The sequence below is a fragment of the Gavialis gangeticus genome, unplaced genomic scaffold (assembly GCF_001723915.1).
Source record: "Gavialis gangeticus isolate Ggan-Ray unplaced genomic scaffold, GavGan_comp1, whole genome shotgun sequence".
NCBI lineage: Eukaryota > Metazoa > Chordata > Crocodylia > Gavialidae > Gavialis > Gavialis gangeticus.
This window is the reverse complement of record NW_017729025.1, coordinates 131299591-131317023: the sequence shown is the minus strand read 5'-3', so window position 1 is coordinate 131317023 and position 17433 is coordinate 131299591. Positions and strand designations below refer to the sequence as shown.

At 40.2% G+C, this 17433-nt stretch overlaps 1 protein-coding gene across 3 annotated transcripts in view; it reads left to right on the top strand.

Moving 5' to 3' along the window:
• MICAL2 (microtubule associated monooxygenase, calponin and LIM domain containing 2) overlaps positions 1-16138 on the top strand; it is a 193348-nt gene extending 177210 nt beyond the window's left edge. For all 3 annotated transcript variants that reach the window (XM_019519567.1, XM_019519566.1, XM_019519569.1), the window contains 4 exons: positions 494-587; positions 8089-8188; positions 10033-10106; positions 12517-16138. In XM_019519567.1, coding sequence (XP_019375112.1) covers positions 494-587; positions 8089-8188; positions 10033-10106; positions 12517-12701 — 453 coding nt within the window. In that variant the 3' untranslated portion in view covers positions 12702-16138. The remainder of the gene's footprint in view (positions 1-493; positions 588-8088; positions 8189-10032; positions 10107-12516) is intronic.
• The last annotated feature ends 1295 nt before the right edge of the window (positions 16139-17433 follow it).

Below are 17433 nucleotides of genomic sequence, written 5' to 3'. Positions count from 1 at the left end.
AGAGAAAATATTATTTGGGAGGACTGAGAGCCGTTGCGGGGCTGGCACATGCTGATGCTGTGCAGTGGCAGGGGAGCCTATGGAGGGGGCATTGGGCATGATGCTGCAGTGGCGAGGTGTGGGGGTGGCACCGAGCAGTGCTGGGCCCTGCGGGACAGCAGAGCCATGGTGCTGCTGCTGTTGCCAGCTGCTGCAAAATTAGTTTGTGGGGGCTAAGCCCCATTAGCCTCGGCCTTCTGCCACCTATGCCTACGCACCTAACTCCCTATGGAGTTTTAAAAATCTCCCTCATCTAAAAATGTCTTAATTTTTAGATACTTTTATGAATCTGGCCTTAGTGACTTCCCAAATATCACATAAGTGGTCTGTGGCACACCTGGGAACTGACTCTGGGTATGCCACGTTCCAGCCAAATGCCTGGAGCACTGGGCAGTCCTTCTCCCTGTTATTAAACTGTGTTTTAATCTATTATGTCTTTTGTATACTTTTGCAGGCTATCCAGCGCCAACTGGAGGAGCTGGAGGAGAGGCAGACAGCTCTAGAGACCAGAGGTGTTAAACTGGAGAGGGAGTTGCGAGGAGAATCAGGTAAAGGGGATGGGAGCCATGTGAATCTTCTAAGCCGCTTCAGAAATGGAGCAGACATCACAACTGGATTAAAAATAGGGCTGTAGTAAAAATATAAAAATTAAAATTTTCACTAAAACAATAAGTAGGGGAGAAAAAAATTACCATTTCCTTCCCCTTTTCTCAAGAACCTTTTCGTTAACAGGCAACAAGATGCTTCCAAGTGTTGTGGATTTGTAACTATCAGTGCTTGAACCTGAAGTGATTTTTTTTCCTCATTCTTTAAAATATGATCCTGACTTTAATTTCTTCTTCCCTATAGAATTAGTGATGTTTCTAGGTCCATTAACTTGGTTACCAAACCAGGAGCCTATGCCTGGTAACACAGCTTCTCTCTAAGTGTGAAATGCCAATAATACGATGCCCTGATTACAGTCAGTGACTAAACCATAGAAATAACAGACAAGCAGTGAGAGAAGGCATGGAGGAGCAAGGAGACCTCTGAACTTCAAACTGCTTTGTCCTTATGGGTATGAGACAAATGGGTTTCTCCTGTGCTTCTAGCTGACGGTTAGATTTTGATTACCTATGACTCAGCTGTGCAAAGTGCGGGAGGGTATAAGCTCCCCCCTCCACAGATGCATTAGGACTGTTCATTTTACATGTCCATGATGCATGGGTGTAACAGGGTTCATCTCCAGGGATGGCTATGATGCCCCTGGAGCCCCCTTAACCTTCATCAACTTCACTGTCTTTGAGCACTCACCCATCCATTGGCCTGCCATGCTTTAGTGTATTTATCTTTTAGATAAAGTGAGGCTATCCCTGGGCTTCCCAAGCTTGAGCTCATGCTTCTGAGTGCAAATGTCTTCACTCTGCACCTTAAGAGCTAATTACATGGCTCTGACCACCCCTTACATCATGCCCATGCCTCACAGATGTCACCGTTCATTATTGACTTCTCTCTCTCTGCTCATTTCCGGGCACATCCTTGGGTCTCTGACCCAGATCCGTACTCTCCTGAGGCACTGGGCCCCTGGCCCTGACTGGGCTGTGGATCCCTGACCATCCCAGTCTCCAGCAGTGGCTCTCCCTTGATCTTTGGTCCTTCCCAGGTCCTGCTCCTAGGCCAGTTGAGAGACCTCCAGGCTCCCTGATCATGCTTGCCCCTCCTGGGCTATAAGTTGCTGACTCTGCCTCTTGCCTCTTGCGGGCTATGGGTCCTTGACCCTTCTTGCTCTCACAACCCTTTGGCTGTGGCCCTGGTCTTCAGGGCCCCTATTTTCTGAGCCTTGGCTCTGCTCTTAGGCCAGCTGAGACCACCTTACCTCCCCTTGTCTCAGTCCCCAGACTACCAACCTGCTTCCCCCAGCTTAGGTGTTTGCCAGGAGCATGGCTGCATTCCTGCTCTTCAGTTCTTCACATCTCAGCTGCCAGTGCCACCCCAACTCAGACTCTGGGCTTATGCCCTGAATCCCCCTTTTGGGTCACATGACCCCCGATTGCCTCCTGCGGCACTTGCAGGCTGCTCCATCCGCAATCTGCCTTCTCTTAAAGTAGCAGGAGCACCAAGCCTCTTGCTATAATGTGTCAGGCAGGAGCTACATAGATTTAACTGATCTCCCTGAGCATGCCTGATATACTTTCTTTCTCTTCAGCCCCATGAGGAGTTAGACAGAGAGGGGGAGAGAAAAATGGATGGTGGAGATTTGGTGGAACCAGATCTCTCCCTACCCCACGGGGCCGGCCAGGTGCCAGGAGGGGAGCAGAAGTATGTGAAAGAAAAAGGAAACGGAACTTATCTCCCTGTCAACCAGGGGGGGATAGGAGAGAAGTTGCCCACAGACGCTGTAGTGATCACAGCAGCTATATTCCACTTCTAACTTGGGGTAGAACTCAATGATCCTATTTAGCGTTCCCTTTTTTTCCCCCAATGAAATATGAACAGAAGAGGCTGCCCTCATACAGATCTCCTGCCAGATGAGATTACCTTTTGATTCCAAAAGATACTTTAGACATAAAGAATTTATGACAGCCAGCAGTCTCATAGCAGAGACGCTCTTTTTTTTTTCCTTGTTAAAAATCAAAACTTAGAAGTCACTAGTGTGATTTTTGTGCTCTGTCGGATAATACAGTATAACCGCATAAATCCGGATATCAAAAACCTGGAAAAATGGAAAATCCATCACTTTTTAAAACAATACTCTATTGGGGAGTAGTGGCAGCCGGTCCTGGAGCAGCAGAGGAGGCACCTTGCACATGGCAGCTGCCACCGCCATCCACCATCCCGCGCCTCTGCTCTGTGTGTGGCTGCTGCTCCGGGACTGGCTGCCGCTCCCGTTTCACAGATCTGGAATTTTCACATTTCCAGCAGGTGCTCGGTCCCAAGCATGCTGGATTCATGAGGTTACACTGTACAACACTGAAAAACTGGGAAATTGTTGTGTTGACACTTGGTACCATATTCATAGCTATGTGGCACGGCCAAGTTTTAGATTTGTAGGTACATGCTTTTTTGTTTTGTATTCTACTAACAGCTAAGAAACTCATCATACTTGCAGCAAAAACATGTTGGGCTCAATCCTGAATACCTCAGAAAGTTATTATGATCTCCTTGGGTCATAAGTGTTTTTTATAGTACCCAGTATTATCATACACAAATACTGAGCCAACAAATTAGCTTTAGTGGGAGTTTGTCTAACCAAAGAACTGGAAGGAATTGCATAGCTATCTCACTGGTTGTTAAAACCAATATCTTATAATTGATGGAGCTACTCTGTTCCAGATTTTATTTAAAAAGCTAATATATGATCACTTCTTCTGTTAAAAGATAATGATTTATCAAAGTATGCCCACTTCCTTGTCTTTTAGAAAGCATAGTTTCCCCACGGGTGTTTTAAGGGTTTTATGTGTTAGTTACAGAAATCAGCAAAGAATTTTGGGTCTTCTTTTTATATCTTCAAAAAGTATAGAGGAACAAAACTCTTCTAACTATAGGTAAGTAAGGATAAATGCTGAATACCAAGATCAATCACCCAGATCCACCTCTTGTTTTCATTATTTTGATAATCACATTTCCTAAAGAAGGCTCATCTACTAGGAGATTGATGCGCCTCATTTGCTTTTTCATCCTTAGTAATTTAATTCCCATCATTAAGGTTAGAGTACTACTTTTTCTCTGTGTTGATTGTTTTCATGTGGGTGACCAGCTTCAGAAGAAGGCAGATAGAGAAACATAGAGAAAGGAAAGTGTGCTTGAATAACTCTTATCACACTAAATTTCAAGCCTAGAGTCTCTAAACTAGCCCTGAAACATTAACACTTTGTTGCTTTGTAATAACATTTGTGTAATAATGCAAGAATAGGTCAGTTAATATTCCGTTCAGCCTTTTAAAAATAATGGGCATTATTGTTTAATGAATGACCAGGGCTTATTAGGTTAAGTTGTATTTAAGTAGGTCTGTGCTTATGTAATTCAAGTGATTTAATAGGTATTATTAGAGTAATTAGAAAATGATCACAGTTCAGCAATAATATTGAGCTGGAAAGGTTGTGAATAACGAAATTTAGAGGCAGGGCTGCAAACACTAGTCTTCAGTGACATTTACGCAACTCTCTTCTAATAATTATGTAAGCATGGAATGAAAGGCTCTTTTGTTAGTGGGAGTTATTCATCAGCTACTGAACTGAATTAAAAGAGAACATGCGTGGGTGTGAAACAACTGCCATGTAGACTGATGAACAAAATGAGGCCTTGATGATCTCGTAATTGTAGTGGCAACAGTTCATGGATTTGAAAAAGTAAGAAATAATCTCAATCCTATGATTTTTTTTTCTTGGTGCTTTTCCCCTCCATTTGCTTTATCCTGTGCTAAATACCAAATAATGAATCATTAGTGTACTATAGTTTTGTTTTTCATTGATATTTGTGTGGGTTTACAAGGATCTGTTGCCTACGAGAAAAATCGATAGCACAGATTTCGATCTACATTTTCAACTGGAATTTGCATAACTCACCAGTTAAGGAAACAAATGTAAAGGTTGGTAGTAAAGAAAAAAGCTCTGTGTTGAGTGAGCATAATTCATCTCTCCATATTTCAAGATATGTGTGAATAACTGCAAGTCTTTCAGAAGGTTTTGTTTTTATATCTAGTGTAACCCCTTAGAATTGCCTTTGGAAAGAAAATTATTTAAAACTTTAAACAATGTCAAAATAGCAATCATGTGAAGATGTATGGGTGAACAGGAGGCTGAAAGCTATACTTTTGTCTGTAGAACTATTTTAACATAGATTATGGGGCAGAAAGTGGAGAATTTGAGAAGCATTAAAATAAATGCTGCTTTGAATGGACCACCTTAAAATTTTAATTCTATATATGATAGTATTTGAATTTTTAGTGGTGTCTGTGATGAAAGGGATTTGGATAACATTTAACAAAAAGGTAACGTGTTCAATAAGCAAACACAGGGACTGGCATCCAATCGATCATAAAAGCTACCTGTCTCATTATGGTGATATGAAGAATGTTTAATTTATTTGTGCTGCCCTTGAAAGATGTCATACATCCTGTATGAGCTAAGTAACTGTTAGTATAATTATTAATGATAGGTCAATAGAGAAGTCTGGATAATAAATGCATTGTACCCTGTAGGACACTAGAGGGCACTCCATAGGACAAAGAAAGAAAACAACATGACACTATTACTACAACTAGATTAGGTGTTTTTACATGGAATAAACAAGGCATTTTTTGCAAAATACACTCCTGTTTGCTTCAGTCAACGTATAAAACAAAGCCTTTTAGCAGAGGGAGGAACATGTTTCGTAGGGTAAGCAGGAAAGGTTAAAAAGCTGTATTTTTCCATGTGTTTTCCATTTTTTTATGAGTATAAAACAAAGATTGAGATGGGGGACTGACAGAGTCTGAGTCGCTGCACATATACAGCACAGACTAATGCCTGCAATAACAGATTGTTTCTGTGGACAGTTAGATGAATAAAACATTGGTTGTAAGAACAGGGTAGGGCAGGGATGTTGTAGGTGCTGATTTCTGGCTGCATTAAATCCATAGGTAACTGCTACAGACAGGCATTCAACCAAGACACTTCAGACAGGCAGGCACTTAAACAATTTCTTTGAGCTTGTCGTAGAAATTCTGCCAAAACTTTTCTCCATCACAATTTGCCATTTGTATAAATGAAACAAGCCGTGGGAATGTGCTGATTTTCCCAATGTTTCGCTGGGCTCCAGCAGGGTCTGAAGGACTTCTTCCTGGCATTCTAGCAGCTTGCCCACCTGCCTGCTTGCTAGTTCCAAAAGGAACAAAATCAGATTTCAGAGTCACAAAATTGTCCATCAACCAGTACAACCTTTCTCTATAGACCTTTCTCTTCTCCATGTACCTTCTACTTCAGTTATGTACAACTTGGGCTCTAAGGAAGATGAGAGAATTTTATACATGCCCAGATGAAAAAATGGATGTAAACAATGAACATGATTTCCTTCACATTCAATAAGAGTCTTTGCTGAAGAACTGTTTTAGGTGAGGTCATTAATGTACATGTAGTACAGGCTGTGCTCCAGTGAGTTCCAAACCTGGCTTTGATATCAGGTTGAGAGCCGATATTGGGCATAGCTACAGTAGTAGAGTGGTAGAAGAAACTCATTTCCAGAAACTGTAGCAGTTTTGCCTTGCTGAGAGAGCATATATATAATAGTCATTTGGTGTGTCTAGGAGATGAGACCTGAAGGGCTGCAGGGCACCTATGCTCCTCTCCCTGGAGCTTTAGTATATTTTCACATCTGCAAGTCGGGGTTTAACGTTTTTATCTCTGATGCAGCTATTCCTATGCAGCTCTTCCTAACACTATCACATGTGCTCTTTCTTCCTCTTTAGTTGTCTAGCTTTATTTCTTTATCTTAGTTTGTTTTCTATTTCTTGTCATTCTTTCCCTCACCTTCTAGACAACTATAACTACATCCCTGAACAGGTTGTCATCGTTGAGATCTGAACTGGAGGCCTCTTCATATAAAATCATGAGCCTCAATCACTTGGATTCAACCTGTTAGCTTAAAAGCAAAGTGGTCTCATAAACCTGCATACATGGTCCAGTCACTAGGAAGAAGAAGCCAGGCTTTGTTAGCCTACAATTTTTTGGAAGGCACAGCTGCATTCTTTTGTCCACCTAGTTCAGTTCATTACCTATCCTCTTTCTCCCTTTCCAGTTCTTCTCCTGTCTTACTGCATTGATATGATAGCAATCAAACTGAAGAGCTGAGTACCAGTCTCTGCATTGGAAGCTGCTGCTGCTACTGCACTTCCGGACAGCTCTTGTCTTTAGGCCTTTGAGTTGGTTCAGCATGATGTGGTTGTCACTTCTGCTTCTAGCTAAACAACTGAGAAATTTTGCCATACATAGGATAGTGTAGGAGATGGCGCAGCCTTATGGCTGATGAAGTCATTACTGCGTAGGCTTTCAAGACAGCAATAGCATTGTGTGGGCAATTGCTGAGCAGCTGTCGAGAGACCAGATGTCATTAAATTCTTCTACAACACTGACAGATTTCTGCCATTCATAGAACTTCATGGACATTGGGATTGTCCCTTAAACCTGGGATAATTTTGGAGTAAATTAAGGTATTTGTATCCAACCTGTTACTATTATGCTCTTTTGTCAGAGTATGTGGAGAAGGTCATGGCAGATTAGGCATGACAGAGGTTTAAGGGAGAGATTTCCCATCTCTTCAGCAGGTTTTCATTTAAGAATGGGGGTCATGCTACAGAACATTTAGATGCCATGGGGTAGATGGGCTTTACTGATGGTTACTGAAGGAAATACACAGAAAAAAAGGGTTAGACGGGGGGGGAAGGATATGTATAGAACAAGAAGTGTCTCAAACCTTTTGAAAGCCACTTGTGCTAAGATATGTTTCTTGGCAGGGCTGTATGGAGGTAAGCAGGTGGTAAAATACTGAGCAATTTACTTATGAGCAGGGTGCATTTAATGGCCAGATTTTCAAAGAAAGGTGCAAGCAATATGAACAAAGCAGTTTTTTGGTACTGAAGCATCCATTTTAGAAGCATAAATGTACTGTGGTCAGATATCCACCTAGAATGAATTATTCAGGCACTGGAGCCTCCCAAAAAGGAAACAAATTTATTGATGACAGAACTAAGAGAAAATAATATCAACTACTTAAAAAGAGAATAGACAAATAAAAGAAAAGGAATAACATGAACCTCCTGGCTTCCAAAATGGCAGCAAATGATTGTTTCTTTTTTATCTGTTTCCTTCCAGAATAATCAATATACCCTTAACTGCAATAAACTATTGAAAAATATACACAGGTGTTTGCTATATGTATGGAGAAATACTGACAGAAATATCACATCACTAAGGTTCTGTATGGTATGCATGCACCTCATCTTACAAACAAGGGGCATTTAAAATAGCCCCAATGTGGTTTGATAATGGAGAGGAAAACCCAGTGTAACATATTTACTTTTTATATCTTAAACAGATTCAGGCACACAGGATGAAACTCAGCTGTTACATGAATGGTTTGAACTAGCCCTGGAGAAGAATAAATTAATGCGTTATGAATCTGAGCTCTTGGTGCTGTAAGTAAGGACAATACAGTTTACCATTAATAATAGAAACATCAGGGGTGGGGGGAGAATGTGCTTATTTTAGATCCGGGACTCAGGATTTTTCTCCAGATGCATGCAGCCTTCATTACGAAGCTAAATTGCCACTTTGTCTTGCATAGCATATTGCCATTAGCGCATGGAGAGAGCTTACACTCCTTATCTAGCTATGTCCTGGAGCTGGAAGTGTGATAAAATAAGAACACCCCAAACTACCATCTATTTTGAACACAGATTTTCAGTTGAACTCCCCAGTGGTACACTGATTTTGATTCTATAAGGCTATTATGAAACACTGTTGCTTGTGGATGCTCTGTTCCAATGTAATGATGGATTAATGAACCCTCAAGGCCTTTATCCCATAGAAGAAAAATTGTTCTAAGCTACAGTATATCAGCCTTTCCTGGGCAGCATGAGGAAATGGGAAGAAAGATTAAACACAGTTGGGAATTACTTGGGAGTAGAATAGAGAGGCAAAGTGAATGGATGTATATCAGCAAATAAGGACTGTATTAGATACCAATATCTGGGGTTGATTAAAACTATACTGCTCATAAAACCATCAATATTCCCACTGCTGTATGTGCCATGTTTGCTTGCTGAGTCTCTCAGCTGCTCCCTACTTCCACTGCTGTGGCTGAGTAGGTGGGGGAACATTTCCTGATCTCTGGATCCTGTGCTGATAGCAGGTGGCTGGGTGCCATTTGCCAGTTCCACACTGAACAACAGGCCACACAATGCTCTGTTGGAGAAACCCTGCAACCATCTGAATCTTCCTCTGATTACAGTTACATGTGTGCAAAGATGTGCAAGAAATTTGTTTGCCTTGGATTTTACTTTACTCATCTGGCATCTCTGCTTCCTTTCACATTGTCAAAAAATGACAGTTTAACAAAACTTAAATCTATATCATTTGATACAAGACACAAAATGGTGCACTCTGGGTCTATTCATTCATTCATATTAATTTCCTTTCCTTAGGAGTCCTCTTCACTGCAAACAGGGCCCTCCATTCTCAGAAGTGTTCAACTTATATGTCAGGCTCAGGTTCAGGCTCTTAAGGTGTTTTTACACATCTTCGGGAATGGAGGGGGGTGCACTTTAATTAGAGCAGCTCTCAGGAGCCTCTCTAATTAAAGCACCACAGTGTCTGATTTTTAAGCGACCCCATGCTTCAAAATGGCAGTAGGGGCACTTGAACTAAAGCTTGTTGAATGAACTTTAGTTAAAGCGCCCCTGCTGCCATTTTGAAGCATGGGAACACTGGCTAGAGCATGCTAATTAGCACACTCAACCAGGCTTGATTAATTGACTGCTCCAATGCACTGTAATTACAGTGCATTGGAGCAGCCTCCTGGCAGATCTACAGGCACACCTAGTCTGTGTAACAAAGAATCATTGCATGTGCACATTGAAATGCTCCCAGGGAATGGGGAACTTAAAAGAATACAGAATCCAAGAGATACTGCTGCCTTGTTCTGGCATGTAATATGAGAGTGTAGGAAGAATCAAACAGTTGAGGGTAAACCTGACTATATGGAGCAGAGACTGGGCATGCACCATGTGTACTTATTGTTGTTACTGAATGTAGTCAATGTCTTCAATAACATGTTGCCATGCATGTTGTTGCATACTTTATATCCTCAACAAATATTTTCATATGAATAAAGCACTCCAGAGGCAGTGATGGTAATAATAAATGGGAATTGTCAGTATTTTTATTAGGACTGTTGAACTTTCTTGTTACCTTCTGAATTCTGAAATGCTTAGGAAATCTATGTCAGCTGGTTCATCACTGCTGTTTTTAATGTGTCCAGAGCCCAAGAACTAGAACTGGAAGATCACCAAAGCAGATTGGAACAGGAACTGAGAGAGAAAATGGCCATTGATGGTAAGTTGCATAGGAAGGGTCTTACCTGCTTGATATGCACAAGTGATGCTCAACCTTTTGGCTCTGTGGGCCAAATGAGTGGTGTGAGGCTGGTCCATGGGCAGGATTGGAACCTGAGCTCCAGGATGAGGCCTACATGCTGGTTCTGGACCAAACCATCCCCCCCTGGCCCTGCATGCTGGGATTGGGGCCCCAGGACCCTGTGCTGCCCTCACCAGGCTCCACATGCTGAATCAGGACCCCTGGGGCACAAGCCAACTTCATCTGCCCTCGTGTGCTGGGATCGGGCTCCATGCAGCCTTGTGTGCTGAATCAAGAATGCAGGGCCATTGAACACAGGGCTATGTGGATCTGGGGTCTGATCTGGCCCACAGGCTGCAGGTTGAGCACCCCTAATTTACCCTAGTGGTCTCCAACCATACATTTTACAACAGGTGTTACTGCAGTGATTTGGGACCATTATACTGAGTTAGAGAGATTGGGAGTTCCTGGGTCTGTGGCTTCTTTTTATCTTGCTTGCATGTTTGTTAGCTTCTAGAAGAGCTGAGGAACAAATTTAGAGATGTGTGTGAATTACTGCATATGTACATATTCAGCAATACATTTCCAAGCATCTTCTTTTAAAAAACAACTTTGAGTTGTGTGCGGGCAGTGAGCTCCTGCAGCTAACTAGTCCCTGGATATTAGAATAGCTTCTGCCACAGTTGGACAAACTGCTTCTCTAGCTTCTTCTGGCCTCTTGATGTGCACCCCCTCAGCCCCAGGTTGTCACCTCTCTCTCACTGGGATCCCCCTACTTTAAAACTGTGTGGTGGACTGTATTTCTGAAATGTTATTTTTGAATATCTGAGCAAAATGGCTCATGTTCAGTGCCTGCACTTTTATACCTCTGGGAGCAATGATCACTGGTTAATTTAGTGACCAAATGGCCCTCTTGAAACAAATATTATTTGTCTGGAATTTGGAAATATACTGGTAACTGAAAAACAATCAGTCTGTATGACAGCCTGTCTCCCTTCTGGTATTAGTCTGGTAATCCCAATATATTCAGACTCCCTCTAGAGAGGCTCAAAGTTTCCCTTTGCTGCCTTTAGCAACTGATCTCCCAGGAGTACTTTTTTTGACTGTTAAAACCTGAAAAACCAGCTGTGTATCTTTAGGTTGGAAGTATGCCATTGTCTGGTAATTGCATCCAAGTGTGCACTGGAAGGTCAGTTATCCAGTTCCATTGTGCTGCTTTCTGGTGTTTTAAAACACCCACCCATTAGAGCATTCTAATAGCCTAATACAGCTATACATAACTTCATGTCACTGGCCAGATTGCGTACAGTATTTATAATGCAATTAAATATCACTGTTCTTAAATTACTACATGTTCCATGTCTATCATATTTGCACTGACAAGTTGCATAAAATCATATTCCTTCTCCATAAAAAATCAATTTGCATTGTCTTTAATTCGCTTTCAAACCCCAAAGTATATAAACTTTATAAAGGTGAACCACACAAGGGATCTACCAACCACAACTAAGAGCAGGATTCAGCAGCTTGTTTTACTCCATCTTACACGATCTGTTGTGGAGTGGAATCTTGACTTTTCTTTTTAAAAGTGGCCGTCATGGCAGTTAAAAATATAATTTGCCATGATACTCATTCTTTTTCTTAATAAAAAATGTGCATGAATGAAACAATATGAAAAATCAAGGCAGCTACACTTTCGATTATTGTGTCTTCTAGTCATCTCAAAGAGATAATTACAAAAGGAAGAAAAATATTACATAAGAATAACTGTGAATACTAGGTCAGTGTGATGCATGTCAGAGTAGGTGAAAATATTCTTTTCTAGCCTTAAAATCCATTAAATCAGTCTCTATTGCAAATTTTGTTTCCCACATTGTGTTAGCAGTGATCAAAATGGAAATTTTAACCACAAATATTGTTTTTCATTTTCCTATTTTTCAGTGAATCTGGAAAAATTGAACATGTAGGAGTTTGCAATGTATCCTCTGCCCCCACATTCTACTCCTCTTTTCATTCCTCTTTTCTAAATATTGTGATATACCTGTTAATGAATAACTTCAACTAATTAAAAAAAGTATTCTAAATGAGTAGAATAATAATGACTGAAATGTTCAAATCTCTTTATGAAAAGATATTTTCAGTTTCTTTACAACCTCTAGATTTTTGTTTAGTTCTGTTCACCTGTTTATAAACTGAATTTAAAATCCAACTACAGTTGAACATCTTACATTTGTTTTCACTAATGTATTCATTGCTGTATGTGGTTTTGTATTGTTGAGTTTTGGTTTATGGTTTAGGTAGCATTTGTATCTGTTATAAACTAAGTCTTTTCTCCACATCTTTACAAAGGATGAGCCAGGTTTTACACATTTTGTTTGCCTTCTCTCAGACAGCCTGAAAGATGAGAAAGATCTGAAGGAGGAGAACGAAATTTTTATCAAGATGATGAGAGTGATTGCAGAAAGAGACAAACTCGTGTCTTCCTTAGAGCAGCAGAGATTGAAGAAAAAGGCAGAAGATCAGCACTTTGAAAGCTTTATGTTATCTAGGGAATATCCACTCAACAGGACCTAAATAACCACATACAAATGCATGGAACTTCAGCAATGTTAACTAACATGGAGTGACGTTTTTTGGCCAACATCTGGCTGAAATGAAGGAATTTCATGTTAAGACTTCAGCTTGTTTGGTGAAATTTAGTATCAAAAGTTTTTATACAGGCTCTTTGCTTCTACAACAGAATTTCTAGTCCTACTGAAAAAATATGTGAAGAAGTATCTAAATCTCATTATCAACAAGGAGGGTTAGTCAACCTAGGATACAAAAATGGATTGAGTTCATCTGTCTGATAGATGGTCTGCACTGTGAAAATTAAACCAGTTGTTCATTGTTGTCCTTTTTCATAGAGGTTTATTATAATTTTGACAACAGAGTTCCCTAGAAATATAACTGCATGATTTAGTACTTTTGAGAACAGAATAATTTCCAATCTATTCTTTTGTATCTCTGTTTGTATTTTAGCATGGTTGAGGCAGAATGAACAGTATGCAAAGTTCAGAAGTTAGTATCACTTGTGTAAAAATGTTAGCATTAAATACATATATTTCTTGTGGAGAAGAAGCAGACAAGGTTCTTTGGGTAAATCTGATATCTTTTATTAGACCAACTAAAATAGTTGGAAAAATTCTTATTTGCAAGCTTTCGGGTACAAACACCCTTGTTCAGGCCGAGGGAGCGTCTGCAGTTGTTATGTACTCTCCTGGATGGAGAAGAGAGTCTTTTGATTATTGACTGTAGACATTATACATAGCTACTTTACTGTAAATGCAATGCCAGTGGAATTTAATTTACTAGGTATATTTATAAGCTTGAGTACACTTTATATTTTGAACAAGGACTTAATACAATGTTAAAGCTGTTTCACTTAATACCAAAGGGATTACTAACCTTCACAAAATGCTGAAAGGTCAAAAAAGCAGTAAGTGACCTGTTCTGTAATCGACCAAAGAACTCATGGAAGTATTCTGGGAGATTTTTAATGTGTATATGACACATTATGATTTTACAACTTACAGTCTTCACAAAAGCAGGTACTGTATCAAAGAACTATCAGTAACTGTAAATCAACTAGAAATCCGTCGTAGGATAACATCACAAAAGCATAGGCACCTTTTTCTGAATGTGTATGCTGTCAGTTGATAAAATCTGTGGTTGCACATAAAACACATCTAGGCTGCTGCTAAAAATGAAAGCACTTATATGACTTTCAGAGCTAAAGTTTTTTGAATGCATTTTTCACTTAAAACATTGAGAAAGCACCTTCACAGATTTTTGTACATGCATGAAAGATACGCAGTGCACCTGTACAGACTGTACACTGAGGCTACATTTCAGTTTATGGGGAGCAGTCTTTTAAATTTGAGACAATTCTGCAATTTAATATTGATAATAATTTTTCCTAATTGTACATACGGTGCATCAGATTTTCAGACTAGAAAACGTGGGGAAACCAAAGGATTGTTTTTCACTATCACTTTACCTCATATTCTGACTGGAAGAGTTTAGTGTTCTCCTTACTCCATGAATGGTGCTTAAATGCTACTGCTGCCTATGGTTCAGCAGAGGCAAAACTAACTCTTTGAAATGTAATTGTAAAGGCATTTTAGCTAATAAAGCTCCAGTACCTATTTCCAGCATAAAACATACCCTGGATCCTGTTACAAGAATTTATAATCTACTTTAGCTGTTGTATTATAAGAAATTTAAATATATCTTTTTAACAATTAAAAAAATAATTTTGTCTATGTATTCACAACATACCTCCATGGAGAAGTGAACTATGAATGCTATTGTTCTACAGTATTTATCTATTTATATTTATTTGTATATGTATCTGTGTACAGGGAATAGTAAGTTGTAATCATGGTTTACTTCATTTGGTGTAGCCTGTCTCTGCTTTGCATGGTGGCTACTAGATTTACAACAACATACTGATAAAGCTATGCAAAAAAAGACCAGAAGACTTTATTATTAAGGCAAAACATTCAGATCAAAATAGAATTTAATATGTAAGCAAAATCTTATATTGTAGACATATGTGTGCATTTTCAGTTTGATTCACGGGGATCTAACAAGATTCCCATTAGTGTAGTGGGAAAGGCCCAGCAAAATCCCTCCATGTACTCATGTTCTGGTCATTATGTGCTCTACAAACTTGCTGTCTGCAAGGCATCTTCTTAAAGTGGTTCTTAAGTGAGGTTTTCCACTGAATATGAGACATACAACTCATCCTAGGCTTCAGTTTTGACTGTCTGTGTTTAGTATGCTGTGGGAAACCTTCAGATGAGGAATAAACATGTTAAAAGTTGTTTCCTTTGACATCCACTGATACTTCCTGCTTCTCTAATGATTTCATGCCTAATACGAGGAGTGTCATGCAACCTAATGAAATAGTAGCATAATATATTCCGGGACATCAGCATAGCAAGAGGTGCTATAATTTCAAATATTTCAACAATATTAAAACACATATCCGTGTCAGTGTCTTGCATGGTAGGGAAAGTCAGCACAGGAATCCAGATTTACTTCAGTCTGATTTTCCTTTGCAATTCACTTTTATGGTTTAAAACAGCCACTCAGCCGCATCAATGCTGCTCTTACATAAATGGGAAAAGGAGGGAACAGATCTCAGAAAAGAGAATGAGAATGTGAACATATGGACATCTTGTGTGAAGGGCAGCTTGCATTTCTCCTTTCACAAACTATAATTTACTCAGGCAAATTAATATTCAGAAATTACAAACAGGTCAGTTCTAATGTTTACACTGATCCTGGAACTTCAGTTTATAGCAAATGCCTGCTCTGCTGCTAAAAAAACCAAAACATCTAGGAGGTTAGAAGGTACACTGCGTGTTGCTCTTCTAGTCTGAAAAGCTGGGTTTTGAAACCATTTGAATCAACAGGAGTTGAGGGCATTCAGGACCTTAAAGGGGCCCAAATAAGGGATAATCAGCATTTTCCTGTATGCTGGCTTGATTGTAATGTGCATGATAAAAAAAAAATTCTTTCCATAACTCAGGTCTTTTATATCTGATTGTAAACCCTCCAATGGCAGAAGGCCTGATCCTGCCAGGTGTTGCACCTCCAAGTGAAGCGGAGCACCTTGGAGGGTGACAACTGCAATGTTCAGTTGTCTCCATATGGTGTGGCATGAAGGAGGAGGTAGAAGAAGCAGTTACATGCACTGTTCATAAGCCAATCTGAACTGTTAGCTCAAACTTAGAAATATGTTTAAACACAAAGGCTTGTGTTCACTTCTGAATGCTCTTCACCATTATTTTGCTTTGCTTGTTAACTGACTCACTAACTTACATGGTATTTGTTGGCTTTAAATCCTTGGCACTGTTATGGTTGAATAAAATGTGATGCACTGGAACATATTACTTATGTTTAAACTGACTACATGTCAACAGTTCTATATTAGAAGAAATAAAATTGTTTCTCAGTCTGGAGAGTGCCTGAGTCATTTCTGTAATAACTGCTTGTCTTCCTATTATCCACGGTGTAATAACCAGCATTTAGAAAATAATGAAGTGAGGAAGAGTATTAGTGTTTCATACCATATGCTGGTAATTACAGATAGATTTAAGAAAGATTCATTTTAAACTCCTATAACTTTTACACATATGTATTATTATTAAAATATATAAGCTAAATGCAACTAAAACAGGTAGAGCAATATATGGAGTAAGGTATTATGCTATTCAGTGTGAGAAAGGTAGGGAATGCCAGCTTAGGGCCTACATAGACTCTCACTGGGCTGAACTCAGGGCTTTAGATTATAGTTAAAAACAATTCCTGCTCATGGGCGCTAACAGTTGTGCAGACCCCCACACTAACTCATGGTGCTTTACATAAAATGCCATGAGTTAGAGCAGCCTCTCCCCTGACCCAAGAGACATTCGCCTGCCTGCAGCCAAGGAGCCACCCTCTCTTCCCAGTCCCTGTCCCCTCCCCCAGCTACAGGGCTATCAGCAAGAAAGGAGAAGGCAGGGGGAGTGAGCTGCTGGCTGGGGTTTGCCTGGCCTAAGCTGGAGAGGAGGGGGCTGAGGAAGCCACCCCTCCCTTCCAGCTCAGGCCAGGCAAACCCCAGCTGGCAGCTCACTCCCCCATCTCCTTCCCTTCCTGCTGACAGCCCTTGGGGCTGGGCTGCATCCCCAGCCCCAGTCACACAATTTAACCCTAGGAAACACAAGTAGAGCACCTTCATCTGAACCCTTATTTGATGAGGGTTAATTTGTCAGGTGGTTGGCCACTTCAGTGGCAGTCTACAGCTGTGCACATGTGTCACAGCATGGCTGTAGAGCACTTTCAGGGGGGCTGATCATGTGAAAAATTTAACTTTTGTCTGTCCCCGAACAGTCAAGAGAGATTTTGGCATCTTTAAGCTCAGGCTCTTTTTCTGTTGTCATGTCCTTCTCTTACCTGTCTCAGAAGGCGAGACAGTCACAACAATGGTAACTCCTAAATGCTCAAAATTACACAGGGTTTATATACTCACTGACTTTTTTGGAAGTTGTGTGTCAAATTTGGCCCTTGTTTATACCTATGCAGCTGCACTGATTTCATAAATGGGTTCCAAGCAAACTGGAGTCAGTGGATGCTTTAGCACAAATGACTCTTCATAGCTAAATGTTGATCAGCTACTTTAAGTTTAGAGATGGTGACTTTTATTTTCCATGTCACAACTTCTGCTTTTTCAGCTTGAAAACAAAAAGAAACCTTAAAATGTGTGACCTATTTATAG